We start from the raw sequence: 24,791 nt of genomic DNA on the forward strand, positions 1-24,791 counted from the left end.
GTCATTTTGAAATCGTGTCAAAATCCACGCTATAAGTTTCATAAATATGTTCAGTCGGTAAACAGGAAGTCGATGTGCGACAGACGTGACGTCACGACAAACGCGGCCGCCGTTTTGGACGTGAACTACCAGTAGTCTACCACAGCCAACAATGAGGAACGATGGCGAAGCATCGAAAGGAATATAGCCATCAAAGAAAGTTTTTACTTTCAGCAAGACTTCCATCATGCCATTATATTGTTGTGCACCTGGATGTAGTAACCATCAACACACAAGGCAAGATTTATCATTTTATCAGATCCCGACAGATGCTGACCGACGGAGAAGATGGATGGTCTCTAAAATATTGGCAAAATAATGTTTGACATAGCAATCGTGTGTAACGGGAAGCATTTGCATATCCGAAGTGTTGTGTTTACATCAAAGATAAAATAAACCGATATGACAACGACTGCTGCTGCCAGGTTGGGGACACAAACTAGTAGAAAGGAAGTGTGCCAACAGTGCCAACACACTTCCTTTGTGGTCGATTCTGCTTTAAGGTAAGATGCATTTAATTATTCGTCTGCTGTGGGTTTGGAATCGGTAGCCTGACCGATTCGTTCATGTTTGTGGTGCCATTTGTTTGTTGACGCGTGTTGAAATGGAAGATTGGTTGTTGACATGATTTCCAGTGATGCTTTGGTGCTGCTGTGGATCAGATGTGTTGAGTAGCCTGACTGTTTTTTTTTTCTTGCGTGTGGTATCGTTGTTGACGCGAGGTTGTTTTTTGAACATGCCAATGCGGACACGATTTCCCCTGATGAGTTATGACCTCAGACGCGATGCGTGTGTGGAGGTGTGGAGTCCGCGTGATATGTGCGTAAGAGAGGCTTCTCATGTGTTTGGAGATCCGCGCTCTGAGACAAGCGCAAGCACCCCCCACCCCAGGGAAAAAAAGGGACCCCCCAAAAATATCGGCATAGTTCGAACACTGGGTTGGAGAAAGTAATGGCAACTAGCGAGTGCACAAACCATAGAAGGTAAACTGTACACAGCGCCAGGGCAGTGTGATGGTATGTCTACTTTTAGATTGTGTTAGCTTATCAATGAACACACTCGTCACTCGACGAGTTTCACGTCTTTACGACGGATACTTAAATGCGTGTTAGGCATTATTGTTGCAGTCTAAGCAGTCATTGTAGCAGCTAGATGAGCGAGAACCGAAAGGGTCTGTGCCATAAACCGTTATTTCTTCATGTCCAAAATGGCGGTCGCGTTTACGAAAGTCACGTGAGTGAAAAGGGTCTATAGAACCCCAACCTTTACCTCTATTAACAAAGCTTAAGACTTTAAATATTACTGATATCAATAGACTTGAGCTAAATATCTTCACGTTCCAATTTCTTAGAAATTCTCTTCCAGACACGTTTGATAGTTTTTTTAAATCTTAATTCCCAATTTCATGCTTACCAAACTCGACAAAGCGACCAACTACATATCCCCCTAGTGCGAACATCCCTAGGTTAAAAGAGCGTTCAATACAAATGTGTAATTGAATGGAATAACCTCCCCCTCAAAAGTTTTACATCCATGATTAGTTTTAAACGTAATCTCAAAAACCACCTATTTTCATTCCCCAGCCACACTTGACCTTTATCTTTAAATACAGTTCAGTCTTGGATCAAATTGTAAAATATTACACTACACCATGCACCAGGCTTCTGTTATTAGTATAATATTTATTCATCATTCAAAAGTCAATTATACTTTTTTTACTTTATGTATAGATCCTAGGTTACATTTTATTTGTTTCTTATTTTCACTCGTTAACTTATAATTTTGTTATCTGCAATTGACATTGTTTATATTTATTTCAGTTATGATACCAGTCACAGTTTAATGTATAATTTTGTTACCAATTATATTATCTTACTATTGTTAATATAGTTATTCTCCAATTTGTTAAATTTGTATAAATTACTTGTTAATTTAAATGGGGGAAGACTTAGAACAAGCCATTGTGCTTTTTTTCTTCCCCCAGCACGTTTTCTGTTTTTGTTCCATTTATGTTTTCTTGTAAATCTCTTTTATCATGTGCAAATAAATCAATAAAAATAAACCTGAAGCTCAGTACCAAATATCAAGCAGTTGTCATTTGTAGTTGCTGAAGAAAGTACTACGAAAATTTTGTAAATCCATGCTATATGTTTCGTAAATACATTGTCAGTAAACAGGAAGTCGATGTGCGACAGACCTGAAAACGGTATACACAGTATAGAACCCCAAGCTGAAGCTCGGTACCAAATATCAAGCAGTTGTGATTTGTGGTTGCTGAAAAAAAAAAAAAGTGTTACAAAAATTTCGTAAATCCACACCATATGTTTCGCAAATACATTCAGTCGGTAAACAGGAAGTCGATGCGCGACAGACCTGAAAATGGTATACACGGTATAGAACCCCAAGCTGAAGCTCGGTACCAAATATCAAGCAGTTGTGATTTGTGGTTGCTGCAAAAAAGTGTTACAAATATTTCGTAAATCCACGCTATATGCTTCGGAAATCCAGTCGGTAAACAGGAAGTCGATGTGCGACAGACCTGAAAACGGTATACACGGTATAGAACCCCAAGCTGAACTTTGGTACCAAGTGGCTATGATTTGTGGTTGCTGAGAAAAAGGGTGTTTCGGACAGACGGAAATAAACCAGGGACCCCCCTTCCCCGTCCTTCGGAACAGGGGTATCATAAAAATAAATAAATAAATAAATGGAGAGATTTAATTTCCACGTGCAATTGGATAGACCCATCATTGTTCATTTTTAGACTGGGTGTTATCTAAAAATTAATTGCAGGAGTGCTCAAATCATAGTCTGGGCTTTACATTTTATTTATTTAGTCTGGTGGACAAGTAGATCCAAGAACCAGAGAACTAAAACCTATCCTCCTGGCTATTAACGTCTCCAAAACAGAAGTTTTCATTTGGTGTCTGTGTTTAAACATAATGCACTTCTCAGTGAGGTGATATCTGCTGAGGCTGGAACTACACAGCGGAATCCTGCTGCTCTACAACACATTAAACAAGCAGTGATCTAGCTGACATTATAATCATTTTAATTAGGCAGATTAATTAGTGTGAACAGATCTCAGACAAGCTTTTCACAAATCAGGAACATGCAGTTACCCCACAGTTCGACATAAGGGAAAATGATGGTTGGTAGACTCACGGTTTTCAGCGCGAGAACAGAACACCACGACTTCGGGACTTTTTGTCAAGGTCAACATGAAAAAAAAATACCAGAAATGATAAAGGCTACAGCTAGACATTTGTCCTCTCCCTGGGAATTTATGCACACGAAATGGCCAAATGTATGTGGACACCTGTCCATAATACATGTGTGCTTGTTGAACATTGCATTCCAGATTTATTCAAGTCAATTTATTTGTATAGCGCTTTTAACAAAGACATTGTTGCAAAGCAGCTTTACAGGGAAAAAAAAAATGAAGACTTTAAAACATATGAGCTAATTTTATCCCATTCATTCATCCATCCTATTTACAGGGATGAGAATTTTCCGCCGATTGGCGGATTTCCGACTTTTTCAGACCAAAATGATCGTTTTTGAGATCGCTGTAAATCCGTTGAGATTTTTTTTTTGGGGGGGGGGGGGGGGGGGGGGGGGATGATTAATGATCTGTGGTCACCTTATAACGCAGACATCCCAAGTGTCCCGGGAGTCTCCTGCATATTGATAGAAGCGAGCAAGAGCGTGCGCGCGCAACATCTGCATCACGCATCTTAGAATGTGCGCGCGCGAGGGAGACTGCGTGCAGTGTTGCCAGATACTGCTGACGTTTTCCAGCCCAAAATGTGTTCAAAACCCGCCAAAATGCACTTAAAAGCATCCAATCTGGCAACACTGCCTGTGTGCCTGTTCATGTAGCGCATGCCAGACAAAGAGCATCTTGATTGGGTTACTCAGCAAAATAAGCCAATCAGCTTTCAGTGTGGGCGGGCTTTTATCTCTTTTCTCGAGGACCGGAGTTTTCAGTTGTATTGAGTCAGTGCAGCCTACAGGATCAGCATGGCAGAGAGAGAGCGCGCGCCCCAAAAATATATATATCAATTACATGTCATATAAGTGTGTATCTTTTATAAATGGGGTTAGCTTATCTAATGTAGCATGTTGGGGAGAATCATAGTATCATATCTATATTTCTGATGAAATTTTAAGTATGATACCGTGTATAACTCTCCTACTTATTGCTCATTTCATAGGAGGACGGAATTGCTGGCGTGTGCCGTGCGGGAGCGTCTGCCCAAACTTTTTAGGCCGAGATGAACTTATAGTTTTTGATTTAAAAAAAAAAATAAAAAAATGTCCAATATGTAATGCCCATTGTGCATGCCTGTGCTTTAATTCAAAATTACCATCTCGATCTTCAAATTGACCGTATGGTATATGTATTACATTACACAACATCCTGTCCAGATAAAACCGAGTTAGTACACACAACAGTTGAAAGGGAAGTGATGAGTGATGTCGAATGTTGCCTGCTTAATATGCAAGACCTCCTGCTACCATGATAACATCAGAAGAAAGCTTAAGAGAATTATATGATAGAACTTTTTTCTGGTTTGCACTTCATTGTAAAGGATTAGAGTATTCAAAGGCATGAATAGCTAAAATGCAGAAATATAATACTGTAGAGCTCGTTTATATTAAAAGGTGCATTGATTTTTTTGAAATCATCGAATGTGAATTGATTAAAAACAAGTCTCTTGTACCATATTAATCATTTTCACCTGGGAGTCCACCAAGAAGGGGAATTTATTTCCAAATACATTGCAAATTTTTGCTGATAAAATTAATGGTTTTGGGGTAAAAAAAAAAAATAGCCAAAAATCATTAGCCCCATGGGCCCCGCCCCGGTTTTTTCAGACTTTTAAAATATTTTTCATTCTCATCCCTGTATTTATTTATTCCCATCTCTGCTCTTCTGGGAAAGCTTTCCGCTAGATTTTGGAGCGAGGCTGTTGGGTTTTGCTCAGCCACAAGAGCAGTAAGCAAGGTCAAGCACCAATGCTGAGCAAGGAAGCCTGGGGGTGCAGGTACCGGTACAATTCATCCCAAAGACATCTGGGTGGGCTAGAAACTAGAGTTCTTCCACTCCAACCTTGGCAAACCATGTCTTCATGTAGCTCGCTTTATGCACGGGGACAATCATGCTGGAACAGGTTTGGACCTCGACGTTCCAGTGAAAGCAAACTGTAATGTTACAACATACAAAGACATTCTCGACAATTCTGTGCTTCACACTTTGTATCAAAGGTTTTGGGAAGAACCACGTATGGGGGTCAGGTGTCCATATACTTATGCCTTTGACCAGTGTACTCGCTCATTTCCCTTCAGCTACATTCATTCATCCTTTCAATGAGCTAATCAGGTAGCCATAAGTTATTACATGAACTGCGAGTTGGCCTAGTGATTAGGGATGTCCCGATCAGGTTTTTTTGCCCTCCGATCCGATACCGATCATTTGATTTTGAGTATCTGCCGATACCGACTCCCGATCCGAAACTTCTTATAATCCATAAAAAATAATAAAGACGAGGAAAGAAACGGATCCAGGATGTTCCTCGTTTTTTTTTTTATTTAACACCTTATTTTAACATCCAACAACTCCGTTAGCAAACAGAGCACTTACGTGAGGTAGTTTGAAGAATAAATAAATTAAAAACATAACCTTAAAATACCTGGCAGGAATGTAAACAAATTTTTAAAAAAAACCTGCCACAGTGCCAGTAATTTGCTTTTAAGAACGCATCTCACAGTGGTATACAGTAATTTCAATTAAGGAAATGAACGTTTTTCTTGATGAAAACAAGCATTTCTACCCTTTCAGGTTTGAGCCTGTTTTTGTCATCCAACACGTTTGCAACAGCACTAAAAACTCGCTGTATTGTGTCGGGTGTTTGTTTTTCAGGTGCCGTATCAGGTTTGTTGTATTAAATGCGGCCCTTTCCTGTCCACCCCCTGAAATTCCAACTTGACATATTTCACAGTTTGCTATGGCAATGTTGTCATCAACTTTGAAATACTGCCACACCGCAGACATGCTTTGCTTTCCGCTTCGAACTGCTTCCGTGTTCAACTTTGCCGGCAACGGGCAGCCAATAACCAATAGCGTCTCCGCTACAAAGTGACGTCATGCCGCACGTGTTGATGTTGCTGTGTTGAGACAAGAGGTCTGGTCTCACTCTGTGCCAACGCATAGCTATTGATGTGTTAAAAATGAGAATATATTATATAGATATATATCCGATCCCTGATCGGGAGGTAATGCCCGATTCCGATCGAGTCTGAAACCACGTGATCGGGCCCGATTTCCGATCACGTGATCGGATCGGGACATCCCTACTAGTGATTAGCGTGTCTGCCTCTCGATCGGGAGATCGCGAGTTCTACTTGTGGTCAGGTCATACCAAAGACCATCATAAAAATGGTACCTACTGCCATCTGGCAAGGCACGCTGCAGTACAGATGTGAGTGGGGAGTCAAACTCTCGTGATTACCAGAGGACCAGCCCCCCCCCCCACTGTAACCCTAGTTAAGTAATAGGCAAGAGACCGAGGGCTACAGAAACAGATCAGTGCCGCCTAATGCGCCATACAGTGTGGGAAGGACTTTAGACGTCATTACATTATGCTTATACGGCAGCAGGGGCGTGGTCGAGCGCCAGTTTATGAACGGAGGGCGAGGCCAGGGAAGGTGAGTGCCAAAGCGGATGCAGCGGTGTCTAATTAATGTGTGTTTTGCAGTGATTGACGTGGGCTCATAAGGGGAGGGAGAGCCGAGACGAGGAGGTCTCCCGACCGGAGCGTCGTGGTGTGTGTACGCTAGGGCTGCACGATTATGGAAAAAATGATAATCACGATTATCTTGATCAAAATTGTAATCGCGATTATTAATCACGATTATTCTTGATATTAGGGAAATCACTTAAATTTTATTTCACTATATTCAAACAAACAATATGAACAGCTTTCAGTGCAGAATGAAATTTAAAAGAGAAATTCTGATTTCCAAATGACAAATAAATGAAATTTATCCAAGAAATTACCAAAGGATGAAGGAACTGAAAACTCGATTGCAACAATTACATAGCATTATACTGAGGCCTACAAGTTTTTAGCTAGAAAGACCAGCCTATCAACATGCTCTGGCTTTAAACATGAGCGAAGGCAGGTCACAACATTGCCTCCAGTGCTAAATAGTCTGTTGTTCCGACATAGTTAGCTTTTCTCTCTCACCTCAATCTGTTACCTATTCTCACGCTATCACCCCTTGAAGAAGATACCGCTGCACTGAAGCTCTGCGCACTTGGCCAGTGTTGCCAGATACTGCTGACGTTTTCCATCCCAAAATATGTTCAAAACCCGCCAAAATGCACTTAAAACCGCCCAATCTGGCAACACTGCACTTGGCTTGCTTGCTTATTTAGGCGGAGTAATGAAACCTTACATGCGTCGGTTCGCCCCCTAATGGTTTGGCAGAGTACTGGTCAAAAAGTGCTTGATCAGATATGCAGCAGAGCCCGCATTTTAAATGGAAATAAATCGCAATTTTCATTTAATTTAATCGTGGCAGCCAAAATCGCGATTTTCGATTAAATTCAATTAATTGTGCAGCCCTAGTGTACACGCGCACAGATGTCACAAGAGAAGCTGAAAAGCTTCGTGTACAATAAACGTAGGGAATTTGTACCACTACCTACCCGTCACCTTGATCGTGGATGGAGTATTTTCTACACATACGACTAGTTATAAAATACCTGGAGTGCCAGTAGTGCTTCCCAAACTCTATCCTGCATGTATTTTAAAACAACTTGTGCTTTCAGACCCTGACTTGCAATGAAAGTTTCGGTCGACTGGCTGCTGATTCTGAAAGATCGCCATCCTTTAATAGAAACTCATTATTCCATCATGAAAAACAAAAAAACAGTCCCGCCCACAGCCAGACAGCAGCATCCCGGCTGGTGTCTGTAGTCACACCCCCATGACAATCAAACTTTTTGAGTCAGCTTGGAGAAAATTTTCCATGTTTTCTTGTCAGAGAGAAAAAAAAATGTTTATATAAAAAAATAAATAAATAAATGTTGAGCCACTGTGATTTTCTCAGGATTACATGTTAATGAATGTAAATGAAGGCAAATTTACTCTGATGCTTCATCCTAAATCACTCCGCTCTGTCAATCATCACATTTTACACAGCTGTGGTCTCCTGGAACTGCGCTTTCACTGACAGTCTAAAATATATTTTTTAAGTCGCAGTCATGGGGAAGACATGCCTGGCAACACGGTCAGCATTCTTTTATCTTTGTGTTGCAGCCAGACTTCCAGCTAAAACTACATGCAATACGTAAACCCTTACTTAAATGTGACAACCCTGTTACACAACCAGGGAAAACCCTTTTTTTTTTTTTTAATTTGTTGCACCAAAATATACATCTCCATACAATCCTGCCAGTACCATTTCACTGCCAGGTTCTGAACTTCTCCATTTTTGTCTTCCAGAAGTTTGAGGATCATCTTGACCACTTTCCGCTCACTGTCATCGTCCAGCTTGATCGAGTCCTTCTGCAGCTCCGACATCAAGTCATTAGTGGCCATGAATCTGTAGGAACACAACACATCCTGATTAAGCTAGAGACTGAAAGCCTGCAATCGCATGCAAAGGAAATACACAGATTTGCCTGAAGTACAAAACGCGTGTTGATTCGCTTATTAATATAGAGCTCATGAACAGTTGTCGTTTTCAGATGGAGACGGGAGCAGTAAATGCATTTCAAGCTCTTTTCTTCTGCAAGCCCTCCCTTTCCAATCTGTGGTGCAAGAAATACAAAAAATAAAAAATATGCATTGATCCACATTTAATTCATCCGGCAAATCGAGCATCATCCTGGTCTTTCACCATCCTCCAAATGTTCTCGCAGGACCATTTTGTTTGCAAGCATTATTACGGAGTCCTATACACACAAACCCGAGTCATGGAATATTTTTAAAGAATTAAAACAGGTTTTAAAACCAAACTTTCCACTGGTCAGCACTATTTATACAATTTGGAGATCCTGTTCAACACATTTTACAGCAGACTCCTGTGGTGCCCAAGTTAAGGTGGTCTTTTAGACAAGCTATTTGCAGCATGGTTAGTTTTATTTCCATATTCATGATGTATATATTTGGTTTGAAGTGAATCCAAACAGCAGATGGAGTAAGTTCTGGTTGCAATGAATAAAATCCGAACTTGATCTTGCAGTATTTCAAACTAGCAGAGTGTCCAATCGAAGTTCATGCAAGACTGACAAACTTTACCATAGCATGCTTAAAGCATATACGCAGAGCCATGGCCTCACTTTCGTTTATAAACGCCTTGAGACCTCAAGAATGGCTCAGGAATAGTTTTGAGCGTTAACAATAAATCTAATATAGTCATTTTTACGATTAAAGTGATTCATATAGGTAGCGGTCTGAGTGAATGACCTTGACGTCCGTAAAGTCACAGCAGGAAGTCCATCGGTCTCCTCGCCATTTCCGCTATACTAATAACAGAGCTGACTGCAATGCCGATCCTCCATTTTTGAGCTAATTTATCACCATGCCACGTAGATGTGCTGCTGGTGGGTACAGCAACACAACAGAAGGTGGATTTACGTTGCATTCATGGCCCAAGAATGTTCAAACTGCAAAGATTCGGACGCGTTTTGCGAGACGTTCATGGGCACATTGGGCGCCTACGAAGTGGTCTCTCCTCTGCTCTGTACATTTTACTGAAGACTCGTACGAGACCTCTGATCTGTTGAGGAGCGTTGGCTATAAGCCCTACTGAAAGAGGGTGCAGGACCAACAATTAAATAAAACTACAAGAAAAGGAAAATAAGTTCAGTTGCACCAGTTCTCCTGGAGTGCGAGCCGAGGGTTGTTGCTAAACCCAGGACGGAACGGGACGTGACATATCGCTCAGGCAGTGACCTCCCCGCAGTTGTTGCTAAAACTGGTGACGTCCCGTCCCGGGTTTTAGTAATTGCCTGAGCCAAGCAGTAATGGCGGAGTACTCAGTATGGCGAAAATGGAGAATGAGTGGACCAGCTGTCTGATTTCTCCGCTGGATATGCTCGCCTCAGCAGCAATATCTGGCCCTTACGTGGAAGAAGTGAATGAACGGAGAACTGAACAAACAACTGAAAGTCAGATTGTTTCAAAACAATCAGCCACAAGATCGGCCTTCAAGAAGCGAGAACACATACGGTAGGGCTGCACGATTATGGAAAAAATGATAATCACGATTATCTTGATCAAAATTGTAATCGTGATGATTAATCACGATTATTCTTGATGTTGGGGAAAATCACTTAAATTTTATTTCACTATATTCAAACAAACAATATGAACAGCTTTCAGTGCAGAATGAAATTTAAAAGAGAAATTCTGATTTCCAAATGACAAATAAATTAAATTTATCCAAGAAATTACCAAAGGATGAAGGAACTGAAAACTCAATTGCAACAATTACATAGCATTATACTGAGGCCTACAAGTTTTTAGCTAGAAAGAGCAGCCTATCAACATGCTCTGGCTTTAAACATGAGCGAAGGCAGGTCACAACATTGCCTCCAGTGCTAAATAGTCTGTTGTTCCGACATAGTTAGCTTTTCTCTCTCATCTCAATCGGTTACCTACTCTCACGCTATCACCCCTTGAAGAAGATACCGCTGCACTGAAGCTCTGCGCACTTGGCCAGTGTTGCCAGATGCTGCTGACGTTTTCCAGCTCAAAATGTGTTCAAAACCCGCCAAAATGCACTTGAAACCGCTCAATCTGGCAACACTGCTGGCTGGCTTGCTTGCTTGCTTATTTAGGCGGAGTAATGAAACCTTACATGCGTCGATTCGCCCCCTAATGGTTTGGCGGAGTACTGGTCAAAAAGTGCTTGATCAGATATGCAGCAGAGCTCGCATTTTAAATGGAAATAAATCGCGATTTTCATTTAATTTAATCGTGGCAGCCAAAATCGCGATTTTCAATTAAATTCGATTAATTGTGCAGACCTAACAGACGGGTAAGCTCCGACTCTCATTTGGATACAAAACAACAAAAACAACTCATTTACCTGCATTTAGATTAATACATGTAACTTGTATTGTGTTGATCAGTGAAAATGCATGCATGTACATGTATGCTGCATAAGTTATAACACCTATCCTGTTTTAATGAGAGTCAACCCACAATCAATGAAGTCAAATCAGTCTTAGTTGAGCAAGTCGGTAACGATATTTCTTACTTTCACCATAAATTTATTGATATGACTTTGGTCTATAGCTGTCAAAGGCCTCGGCCTTAAAACCGGTTACCGCTGTGACATCACACACTCAGGGCTGGCTGGCTCAGCGGGGCAGCTCGAATGCCAACTTTGCCGTCGATTTTAACTCTCAAAAATATATATTTTTTTATTCCCATTTATGCAGCATACAAGAGTCAAGGATGGAGATACTATCCGCTCAGAAATTTATTTAAAAATAAAGGCTCTGCGTATCTGCTTTAAAGTATTCACCCCCTACAACTTGAACTGAAATGTAATTGAGATTATATGGGGAGGGCGATATTTGAGCAAGTCGTTGTATGCATCCGTATACTCTAATAACGCACGCTTAACACTGACGGTTGGTCACCACACACAGTTGCGCGTTATATTTATTAAACCAATGGGGGGGGAAGGAAAAAAAAAAAAAAAAAAAAAACAAACACCACACTTAACATCCAGAATTCTGGAAGCACAGGTGAAACGCCCATTTGTGACACAGGCTTTACATTCATTAAAACATGAGTGAACGTGTTGCAACGCATTACTCACTGAAGTCAAATACTGGCATCATTTACAGGGTTTAGCGCGCTCATGTGTGTCAAATAAAAGCAGAGATGAGGTGCGTGTGTGTAAAAATCACCAAGTGCTTTCAAACTACGCAAGATAACTGAAGCAAGCTGCAGTTGAATTTACCACTGGCTGTTACTGGGATAAAAACAGGGACGGTGGAGATTGAGGTCACAGAAAAATGCATGCCATATTATTTTGTCACTGTCCAAAAAGCCCTGCTATACAACGTGTGTGTCTCAGTATGAACAAGTATCACTCCGATTTGAAAAGCCTATAATTAATTGTACACGTGTACACAGCTCATACTCGCTCTCTAGCAGAGGGGAAACAGACCAGACACTGGGTTTACCACATCCTCAGTTATGCGTCGAGAACTTTCAGTAGAAATTAATCGGAACGGTTAGATTTATTATCTGCTGGTTGCTCAGTCCATTAGCATGTTTTTATTTAGAAGCAAGGGTATGTAATTTGAGAAACCAGCAAGAATAAGCTACATTTTGAAAGCATCGAGTGAAAAATCCCACCCAATTGTTTCAGCCGTCCCTCAAAGCCACTCCTCCAAAACACAGGAAACGCGCACTGCCCGATTACTGCCGAAGGACGAGACCATGAGGAGGAGCGAAGCACATCGTTGTCTCATCCAATCGTATATTCGTATGGGCGCTGTGTGAGATGGCTGCCTCTCCAGTAGCTCTGTAAACCTCTTTTTTCCACCTTTTTTTTTTTTTTACAAAGACTGTGTTTAACTATATAACATGGATATTTTTAACTTTAACACACAACCAGGAGGCAGTTCTCTCACTTATTCGAGAAAGGAGCTGCTGGCCCTGAAAACAATGGGACGAGCCGGGATACGACACCCCATCCCGGCCGAGCTGAGGAGGAAACCCAGGGGCTGCAAAGCCGGAGCTAAGCTAAAGGCTAGGCTAGCGGACAACCGGCGGCGCTACAAACCATCCATTCCCTCCGTTATCATGGGGAACGTGAACTCGCTGCTGAATAAAGTCGACGAACTTTCCGCTCTGAACAACCAGCAGATTTACCGGGAGAGCAGCTTATTTATCTTTACAGAGACATGGCGAACACACCTTGTACCAGATGCTAACGTGGACCTGCGGGGATTCACTGCTGAGAGCGCCGACAGAGACACTAACACATGCGGGAAAAGCAAAGGTGGGGGACTCATCATTTATGTTAACAATCGCTGGTGTAACCCGGGACATATCGCCGGAAAGACAGTTTTATGTTGCCCGGACTTGAAGCTGCTAGCCGTTAGCCTGCGGCCATATTATCTGCCGAGGGAGTTCAGTCACGTGATCATCTGCGTTTACATCCCTCCGAGGGCAGCCGCAGCCGCTGTATGCGAGAGGATTCACTCTGTCGCAGCAGAGTGAATCCTCTGTCCACACTGTGAGGACATAGAGGGGCTGACACACTGTCTGACAGATTACCTCAACTTCTGTGCAGACGTGGTCTCCCCCACTAAGACTGTACGGTGTTACCTTAATAACAAGCCATGGGTAACACAGGAAGTCAAAGCTGTCCTCAACAGGAAGAAGGCCGCCTTCAGGAGCAGGGACAGGGAGGCGATGAAAGCAGCACAGCAGGAGGTGAAACGCTGCATGAGGGAAGCTAAGGACAGCTACAGGAGAAAGGTGGAGCAGAAGCTGAAGGAGAACAGCATGAGGGAGGTCTGGGAAGGTGTGAAAACCATCACAGGCCACAATACAAAGACCAGTGTCGTTGAGGGGACAGTGGAGAGGGCGAACGAGTTGAATGACTTCTTCAAATCGGTTCAACCAGCCCACGTCCCCCCCCACCCTCTCCCTCACTGCAGCCATCTCTCCTTCTTCCCTCAACACACCTCCCCCCAGTCATCACAGCAGCCCCCTCCTCCCCCACCTCAACACAGACTCCTCCATGCATTACTGCAGACCAGGTCAGAGGTCAACTGAGGAAGCTTCACCCCAAGAAAGCAGCAGGCCCGGACAAGGTGTGTCCACGACTACTGAAGACCTGCGCTGCTGAACTGGGTGAACCACTCCAACGCATCGTCAACCTCAGCCTGCAGCTGGGGAGAGTGCCAACCCTCTGGAAGACATCATGTATCGTTCCAGTTCCCAAAAAGAATCGGCCCAGCAAGCTGAACGACTCCCGACCGGTGGCGCTCACTTCACATCTGATGAAGACGTTGGAGCAGCTCTTCCTCAGCCTCCTCAGACCCCAGGTACAACATGCCCAGGACTGTCTGCAGTTTGCGTACCAGGCAGGTGTCGGTGTGGAAGACGCCATCCTCTACCTGCTACACCGAGCCCACTTGCATCTGGATAAGGGAAATGGCACAGTGAGTATCCTCTTCTTGGACTTCTCGAGTGCCTTCACTACCATCCAGCCCCTACTGCTTCAGGACAAACTGAACAGGATGCAAGTGGACCCCTGCCTGGTCACCTGGATCTCCAGCTACCTCACTGACAGGCCGCAGTACGTCAGGCTGAAGGACATCACCTCTGACACTGTAATTAGCAGCACTGGAGCACCCCAGGGCATGGTGCTGGCCCCTCTTCTCTTCACCCTGTACACCGCGGACTTCTGCTACAACTCAGAGCTGTGTCACATTCAGAAGTTTGCCGATGACACAGCCATCGTTGGGTGTATCAGTGACGACAGAGAGGAGGAGTATAGGAGCCTGGTGAGGGACTTTGCTGTGTGGTGCAATAGGAACCATCTGCAGCTCAACACCTCGAAGACCAAGGAGCTGGTCATTGACTTTGGGAGGCCCAGACCAAGGTCACGACCAGTTCTGATCGAGGGAGTCAAGGTGAAGGCTGTGGATTCCTACAAGTACCTCGGGCTGTGGCTGGACAGCAAGCTGGACTGGACTTGCAACACCAAACACTTATACAGGAAGGGACAGAGCAGGCTATACTTCCTTAGGAGGCTGCGGTCCTTTAACATCTGCAGGAAACTCCTGTGGATGTTCCATCAGTCTGTGGTCGCCAGTGTCCTGTTTTACACCATGGTGTGCTGGGGGGCAGCACATCCAAGGAGGACACATCCAGGCTGGACAAACTGATCAGGCGGGCCGGCTCTGTGGTCGGCATGAAGCTGGACTCTGTGGTGACGGTGGAAGAGAAGAGGTCTATGGACAAACTATTGAACATCATGGACGATGCCAGTCACCCTCTGCACACCGTCATCAGCAACCAGAGGAGCCTGTTCAGTGACGGAATGCTCCTTCCCAAGTGCAGGACGAACAGACTCAAAAACTCCTTTGTCCCTCACGCCATCAGACTGTACAACTCCTCTCTGGGGGGGAGGAGGGGTAACAGGAGGACAGAGGACGGGAAGGAGCAGTAGCCTAGCAATAAGCAATACCAGACAATGCGCAATATAAAGTGCAATATCTTTCCTGCTTTCCCCCACACACACTTACCCTAACCCCACTTCTCGCCCCTTCCCATATCTTATTCTTTTATATATGTAAATACTTAATTTATCTAGAAGTTTTTCTCCATTTCTTTTCTCTGTTTATCTGTAATGATGCTGCTGGAATCTTAATTTCCCTGAGGGAACCCACCCAAAGGGATCAATAAAGTTTTATCTAATCTCACTACCTCATGTCTCATTCATCAGCAAGAAGACACCTGACATTATCATAAGGAATGTAAATAAACATGGCCATTGTTAGTACTCACAGCTGACAGCTCGCTCGCTAGCTTGAGCGACACCATCTGCCGAGACTTGCGGAAGACTCCGGTCGCAAGGAGTGCACGGGAGCAGGTAGCTAGAGGAGCTTATTACAGCCCTGTAATTGCCATAGATCACAGAATCTCTCATCTTAATTGTCAGAGCATTTGATTTGGTCACTGCTATTGGGATGTAAAGAGAAAAACAAGATGACCGAGTTATCCATATCCCCCGCCCTATATACCAATTATATACCAAGTTTCAAGATATTATTTGTCGCATTTTGCAAGTTCTGCTGCAGGAAACCAACCCTACCTCTTTACACGGACCTCAGCAGCCCAAGGCATAAACCCACCGGACCTTTGGTTCAAGTGAGCTAAAAATTTCTCACATTTCTTAGGATCAAAAGGCACATATACATTACTTAATCAACACACATACCAACTTTCAAGACCGGACCACTCATAGTTTTCAAGTTCTGCTCCGGAAACAAAACCTACCCCTAAGACTAACCTGAGAGACTAAGTCTGAAATTGCTTCCATGGAAACATGAAAAATTAAAATCTCTCAAATTTCTGAGTATGAAAAGGCACATCTACATCACCTTGTTAACATGTGTACCAAATTTCAAATACATATAATGAATAATTTTGGATATATGCTCCGGAAACGAACATTGCTCTTAGAAACTCAGTCAAAATCTTTTTTTTTTTAATGTAAAAATTTGAACATTACTTTTTTTTTTCAAAAATCCAAAATAGCAAAACGCACCAGTTCACATGTTGCTTGATATGTATACAAAGTTTCATGAAGATATCTTCAGTAGTTTTCAAGATATGGCCTGGAAATGAAAACGTGACCGGATGGACAGAACCCATTTCTAAATCCCCCGCCAAACTTCATTTGGGTGGGGGATAATAAATATTACAAAGAAAAAAAAATGCTTTGAAAAAAAATAATAATAATAATAATAATAATAATTACCCACCCTAGCTTTAATATTCCAATTCCCACCAACCAACCTACTCTCTCCAAAACACACAATCTACCAGTGTAACACACTTGGAGGAAAGCTCCATCAGCCCTCTTCCACATAAACCCCTTTTCCACCAAATCAGTTCCAGGGCTGGTTCGGGGCCAGTGCTGGTTCACAACTCGTTCAATTTGCGAGCCAGCTGAGAACCAGTTTGCTTTTCCATAGCTCGCGGTGCTAAGGGAAGCCACGTCATTACGTCGCTGTATACGTCAGTTACGTCACTACGTTTGCATAAACCTTGGCACGAATATCGACGCAAAAACAACACGGAAGAAGCAGCAGCAGCAACAACAATAATAATAAATGACTTCGCGTTTGTCCAGCTGCTGCTTCTCGCCGCTTAAAAATGGCGATCTTTCGCGGTCTTGTTATTGTTGTTGGTCTTAACAACTCCTCCCCCCCGCTGACGTAAGCGGTTCTTTCCTCTGGCCCAGCAGAGAGTTGGCGCTAGCCTGGAACCGGTTTTTCTGGCCCCAGAGCCAGTTCTTTGTCAGTGGAAACAGAAAACCCGGTTCCAAACTAAGCACTGGCCCCGAACCAGCCCTGGAACTGCTTTGGTGGAAAAGGGGCAATACACAAGCTGATCGGTGCCGATGACTGGCTAATGTCACTATGACTGATAGATAGAGAGAGAGAGAGAATATGCCATTCCGTCCACCCAGACAGCATGGCTACAGACAGCTCTGGCATCATCAGGATTCAAACTATTTCAAATCCATTGGCATTGTAAACTGGTTAGCAACCACCCACCCAACACTTATTTAACACATTCAGGGATTTTCACGGAAGTGAAAGCTACTCGTTTTTAAACTCCAAACAAGAACACATCCCCTCCGTTTCGGGTCCCCTCCAAAGCCACACCCAGAACGCATGGGAGAACATCTGAACACGACTGCAAGAGCTTTCTAAACTGACAAGCAAGTTAAGATGCATTATAGTCCTGATGGGTTAGACTTTGGTGGTACACATTTCTCTTTATTTTTCCTTCCCCGACCCTGTAATGCCACCGAGACCAGTTTCTCCTCAGAGGAAATTTTACCGATAGCTGTTGGCTGAAGTAACGCAGCCAGTCCGACACTGAAGACTAGCAACAGTGGCATTATGAACCGAACAGAAGGACAGCCAGATGCCACATCTGCACAGGAATACTCAAGACCTGATTTAAAACACATTTCCCTCTCATCTCGCATGTCATAGTTTTGGTAACCTCATCACAACCCACTTTGGGAGAAACACAAAGTAGATTAGCTTTTAGGCACCCGTCCTGCCTGGGCGTGAACATCAAAGCTGCTGTGTCTGAGCTTCATAAGTGAAAAATCAGCATCCAAACCGAGGCGCATGCCTCCATCACACAGACAAATACAGCCTGTGAACAGCTGCTTTGGCATAGGTTTGACAGGAAGCAATTTTTAGAGAGCACAAGACAGGATGAATAATGCATAGGGGTCCAATCAACTGCAGGGTAAATGAACGTCTGCACAGGGGAACAAAATGGTGAGCAGACTAACCTTCCAACGGGGTAATTTTACGCTAAAATAGGAAATCAGAGCACACAACAGATGAAGATTTAAGAAGCATTTTATATACCTTTGAGGCCGATAATGTGATATTCACAGCAACATGGAAGCATCATAAACCTTTCACTACTGGAGGAAACCTCTCCTGTTACACGAATATACCATGGCCAGAACTGTAAGTGTAGAATGTTTATGACATTAAAATTAGGGATATGCCTTCTGCCTATTAATTTACATAAATATACATTATCGTTAATGAATGGATATCCAGTGAACCACTAGAAGGGAAACACTGTGCTGTAATGAGGCCATCCTTAAAAAAAATAAAAATCTGTTTCCTGTCCACCGGGTGAGCAAAAAAATTCAGTCAGGAGGGAGGGATATATATATATATATATATATATATATATATATATATATATATATATATATATATATATATATATATATATGGATAAGAAATCGCAATGCTGCGTTTGCTTTTTCTTTCAGTACTTTATTACAAAAGCAGACACATTTAATAAAATGACAGTTTAATCAACTGAAACTTGTACAAAAACTAAGTTCGCATTTTAAATGGTGACCGCAACATTTGCAAAACTTTTACAAAGGTGCTTAAAATGTCCGACACACGCACTTTTTGTAGTTCTAAATCGACCGTTAGGCCTAGTTCGGATGAAATTACACTATTAAAATGATCACTGAATGATTTGCTTTTCTGAATCTTTACTATTTTGTTGTTCGCTAGAATACCATTTTGCGATTTCACACTTAAGCAAATGTTTGAAAACTCCGGATCGCCTTCCTTCTTGGTGGCTGCCTTTTTTTTTTGTGCCGCACGGCGCATGCGCAGAGCTGATTCAGTTCAGAGTGCGCGCGCACTCGGCGGAGGCAGTAGTGTGTCGGAAGGAACAGAAGCAGAGATGACGCTTATTTTGTCTCCGGTAAACCAGTCTTCTCTCGTTCAATTACGTGCTGGCATCAAAAGACACCGTTGGTTGTAAATGAAACCAAACTGAGTGGTTGGAGTGTATTCTCATACACAAATGGAGAAATGTTGGCTGAGTGTGTAATTGTGTAGCCCCACTGCAGACCGTTGTCGTTGTTAATTCATAGCATGCTCAGCTGCGTGAATGTGTCATGCACCGAAAATAAGAGATTTACAAGCCAGGAACACCTCATGATGCAATACGCAAGAAAGGAAAGAAGATTTACTGCCATTTTACTTTGTATTTGAGGAAAGTGAATAAATAAATGGTCTGTGGAAAATACATTTAATCCTGGGAACTGCGTGCACAGGAGTTTATTTTGTGTTTACTAACCCCTCCGGCTGGCTACTTATTTGTCATGGCTGGCTAGTATGAGCCTTAGTGGAAAGCCCTGGGAATGCGGAAATGTCAAGTTCAATTTTAGATTTACGAACCCGAAAAAAATGTCGAAAAACCGGCGTTAAAAAAAAAAAAATTAATTTCAACCGCACAAACGGCACTCACCCGGCCGGTGGACCGGAAACAGAACATTTTTTAATAATGGCCTGAAATATCACCTTCTAATGCAATTACCTTGGAAAATACCTAAATAGCCAGTGTAGGAAATGGGTGCCCGCCCCACCGCCCGTTGCGGTCAGTTTGCAACAAGGGCGGAATGAATTTATAAGTTGCCAGCCCCACGGGCGGTCCCTCTTTGAGAGGGTTCATCGTTCTCTCGATAATTCATCATATTGAAGGACTTTTCAAGACACTTTCACTAGATTCTGTTGGTTTGTTTACCGACGTGGGCGTGGCCATATTGTTTTCGCTTAGAAATGAAACGAGCGCTCCGATTGGCTGTTGCTTCAGCGGTTCAGCCAATCAGAGAGCTCGATACACACAGCTCAGTCAAATCCACCCCAAGTCTCCCCAAGTCACATCTATGTCTGTGACTTTGAAAACCAGTGTCCTACCACATGAGTTTTGTCAAAATATCACATAAAATTGATTGTTAATTGTTCCAAATATCTGAAAATGTTGTATGACTATCTTGGGATAAAACCACCTGAACCAAAGACCTCTCAAAAACGAAAACAAACTGAAGGAGAGAAAGAAAGCACAACAAAAATATGATAAAGATAAGAGAAGGAGAACTGTTGCGGACAGTTGGAAGCAAGAGTTTGACTGGCTGATATCCGATGACAAACTATCTACTGTAAGGTGTGTAGAGCTGCATATTAAGTTATGCGATATTACGCGGATTATAGTTGAAATTGGGGCAGGCAACTTTTCAGAGTTGCCTGCCCTGTGGTCTGGCTGATATTTTCCATGAATTTCCTACATTGAATAGCATTATACATGTTCAGCTGGCAAAGAAAGATTAAAACCGGAATGGCGAATATTTATTTATTTATTTTTTAAATTACATGAAATTCCTCCAAAAATTGTGAGGGAAGTTGATTTCAGAAAGCAAGCACACCTTGATGAAATTGCCAAAGTTTGTTAAAGGGGAACTGAAGTTATTTTAAAACTTGCTTTATTTCTTAACGTGTTATTCAGTTACGTTTTCGGTTTTATTAACCTTATATCGTGACTTGTATTGGCGTATTATATTCCACTTATCAGCCTTTTCGGTTTTTAGCCATGTTAAATATAGTGTGTTTGGTCCATGGCAGGCATCGCTTATCCACGCGATCTTCACGAGACTTCAAACGTGAAGTGTCAGCGCTGCCATTTTGAAAACTGTTTACACAGCGGCCAGATCGCCAAATCATTCCAATTTAGATTAATTTCGAGATTCGACAGCTTCACCGGTGATGGAGATTATTCCAGACGACTTCGAACCAACGTTGAGGAGAGAAGAGTTGGAAAGACGACAGGATAAGGACGAGTCCGTCACGCTGGTATTTACGTCATTACTGTCGCACAATTAAAACATGCCAGATCAGGCGGCTGGTCGGTTTTCAAAATAATAAAATACATGCATGTATTTTTGTGACACTGAGCGCATTTCCCACATAACGCTCACTAAAGTTTCGGACAGCATTACAAAATGGCGTCCTCACTACATAGTGAGTAGGGAGTGATTTCGGACACAGGGAAAACTTCCGGCTTGATTACGTCAGCGTTCGAAAGAGGGCACGCGCGCGTCTTTTGACAACGTCGGCAGATGTCGGTCACTTTGATTTCCGCTGTACGTTTTACTTCCGTCCTACGATGTCTCGCACAGGTCTCAACGAATCCCGTTTACGGCCATTGCTTTGACATATGGACTGATATATTACAGAGCGTATTTCAAACACTCATAACTTGTGATCGAAGTGACAAAATAGCGATCAAAAATGCATTCCGATATTTAATCAAATGAGATAAATAGAATTTTGATGATAAAAAAATTGCCTTCAGTTCCCCTTTAATAATCAAGGGCATAACTCTCATAAATTTCAATATGTGTATAACGGTCATATAACACAGCCTTTTGCAAAGTTTGGTGAAATTCCTCCACAACTTGTGAGAGGAGTTGATTTCAGAAGAACGTACACCCTCATGAAATTGTCCAAGTTATTTAAATCAAGGGTCAAAACTCTGGTCAAATTTTCACAAACAAAATTAAATTGCAACACACATATTACCGTCATATAACAAGGCCTTCTGCCAAGCTTCGAGAAATTCGTCTAAAAATTGTGAGAGGAGTTGATTTCAGAAGGTGAGCGCTCTTCCCGGGACAGACGGACATTGCCACGACATAATCACTCTTCGAGCCTTTTGGCCAGCAAGGGATAAAAACGATACATACTGCCATCTGGCGAGGCACAGCGCGATACAGACACGAGTATGGCGTCAAACTCTGGTGGTTACCAGAGGACCAGCCGCCCACATAATAGGCGAGAGACTGAGGACTGCTGAAACGGCGATCAGCACCACCCGATGCGCCTTGTGGCATGGGAAGGACTTTGGTATTTATCACACCAGTAAATAAAAACACAAACAAAGGCTCTGTTTTTCAAGTTCGGGTAGGTAATACTTTGAGAAGCATTTTTTGTTAGATTTCTTGAAATTCTTTTTACATCCTGACAGCAATAAATAAAATTCTGACAATAAAAAGGAAATAAATAAATAAATCTCTGTGACAGTCATCGGGCTGTAAAAAGCCAGTCCAATGGTTCATTTCCCTCAGCCCGAATGAAACGAACAGATGTCCGACCTGCACGCACGCAGCCTGTGCTCTCGTTGCGCGTGACCAGAGTCTTCCACAAGGCGAGACAGACAAAATACTAAAGCTAGCGCGCTAGTCGACAGCCGTGAGTACAAACAATAACCATGCTTTGTGTTTACATTCCTTATGATGATGTCAGGCGCCTTCTTACATACGAACGAGACATGAGGTAGTTGGATACGACAACGATGTGCCTCGTTCCTCCAGCAGTAAGCGTTTCATACGTTTTGGAGGACTGGCTTTGAGGGACGGCTGAAACGACTCGGTGGGATTTTTCACTCGATACTTTCAATATCTCACTTATTCTTCCTGGTTTCTCCAAAATGACATACTCTAGCTTTAAATGCAGCGTCTGGTGTAAAATGCAAAACGAGACAGGGCAGCTGAAAACGTTGCTTCTGGTGTAAAACAGGTTTAACCTGCAAATCTGAAGTACCCGATGTGCGTCTACCGTCGCGGCACTTTTAATAGAGTTGTACTCAAGTTTCCCGGAAATTAACGTATTCTCCCTCATGTCCCACGAGCTTCATATCTGACCACCTGCTCCATCCTGCACGAGAGCCAACAACCACCTGCTCCAGAGACTCGACAGTTCTCTCTGCATCGACATATTCCCCACATGCGGCCTTTTCCTATTCATATTCTCTGACCGACTTCCTGAATAACAAATACCCAAACAGAGATTTTAGTATTCATATGCCGGCACCTCAATCAGCAAGCTGGGTATGTGAACGCGCAGAATTAAAAACACATTCACTTGGAATATACTCAAGTTACGCACATGTACATACAATGCACGACTGAAACGGTGACTCCCGAAACGTGTTCAGGAGAGAACGTGGGACGTTTGAAATAACGTTCTGCCCGAGGAACACCACAGGAGCTCCGTGGCTTTCTAACCAGCATGCAGATAGAGGAATCTGTTTTTCACCTCCACGGCATGTAGATTAGGGAAAAATGCATTTCCAGTCCAGTAAGTAACAATACGCAATATCTACAAAATGCACAAAACACCACCGGCATTTCTGAGCATCACTAAACGAAACAGCTATATGACTAAGCAGTGCACCATACTCCCATGATACTGTAGTTATACTTTTCTTTTTGGTCGGCTCACTACTTTCCCCCCCTCACAGCCACACTCTCATTCAGCATATAATGAAAACATGATAAATACCGACAACATGCGCGCTGTTTTACACTGTGCGAATTCAGCAATCTTTTAAGATTAACTTGCGAGCAAAACCAGGTCATGCACAAGATAGTGTCACGCAAACAGGAACAAGCTCTCGGTAGAACAGCAGGAATATCATGTCCATGTCTAAACGGTGAAGGCGAGTTTGGAGTCATTTGCTGGTAAAAGACGACAGCATGGCATGCCCATTCTTCAAAATGAATTTGAGGTAACAAAGATGTTTTTCTGTCCATCAGCATGTTTCTCTGATGCGTCACCATTCTCACGACCATACATGTGTAACTGTCCCATGAGGTTCATACAATCCTATGCTGTCCTCCTATTGGTGACTTTTACACAAGGGTCCGAGCTAGGGATGTTAACCGATGACCGTTGGTTGACCGAATCAACGTCAACCGGTTAATTTTTTTTTGGTTGTCGGTGAAAAAAAAAAAAAAAAATCAATCGTTTTGAAGCTGCTGATTTTGGAGCAGAGAACCTGGAATTCTGTGTTGTAAACGCTTGGGCCATGCCATGCGGTGTAAGGACGACAGCTGACAAATCAGAAACACCCATTCAGTCATGTCCCGCCCTCCCGCCCCAGTTAAAGACAGCTGACAAATCAGAAACACCCATTCAGTCATGTCCCGCCCTCCCTCCCCAGTTAAAGACAGCTGACAAATCAGAAACACCCATTCAGTCATGTCCCGCCCCAGTTGAAGACAGCTGCCACTCGGCGAAAGAAAAAAAAGTATAGACACAGGCTTTTTAGCTTACAAATTACTATTTTTTTTTTTTAATTATTATTAGAAGGCACATGGAGTTTAGTCCTGCCTTGGCCAGTGCATTCTGAAAGTATGTTTCGGTCTGTAGCCAACAATGCATGTTATTGCAGATCATATCTCTCCACACAAACTAAAGGCGCAGATGCCGACTTTTTCATGGACTGTAACGGCATTTGCTTATGTAGTAATTTTAATACACAATTTACTTTGATGAAATTATTCAGACACTCCAACGCCCCCCCCAAAAAATCAGATCTGCACGAGCCGTGAAAAAGGCGCGCCGTTTGCATCCCTGTTTAAACTCGTAGGTTAACCGACTTTAACCGGCTAATGAGGCTCAGTGGTCGGTCAAGATTTTTTTTTAGTTTTCGCCATCCCTAGTCCGAGCAGCCATTTTGACAAAAAAAAAAAACATTTAAAGGGGAGCTGAAGTCATTTTTAAACTTGCTTTATTTCTTAATTAACATGTTATTCAATTACGTTTTCGGTTTTATTAA

General features: G+C 42.8%; 1 protein-coding gene across 1 annotated transcript in view; it reads right to left on the minus strand.

The window, feature by feature from the left end:
* Positions 1–24,791, minus strand: part of cand1 (cullin-associated and neddylation-dissociated 1) — a 70,704-nt gene that overhangs the window by 40,357 nt on the left and 5,556 nt on the right. Inside the window, exon 2 of the mRNA XM_060903255.1 lies at positions 8,512–8,655. Coding sequence (XP_060759238.1) covers positions 8,512–8,655 — 144 coding nt within the window. The remainder of the gene's footprint in view (positions 1–8,511; positions 8,656–24,791) is intronic.

This window comes from Neoarius graeffei, chromosome 21 (genome assembly GCF_027579695.1).
Source record: "Neoarius graeffei isolate fNeoGra1 chromosome 21, fNeoGra1.pri, whole genome shotgun sequence".
NCBI lineage: Eukaryota > Metazoa > Chordata > Actinopteri > Siluriformes > Ariidae > Neoarius > Neoarius graeffei.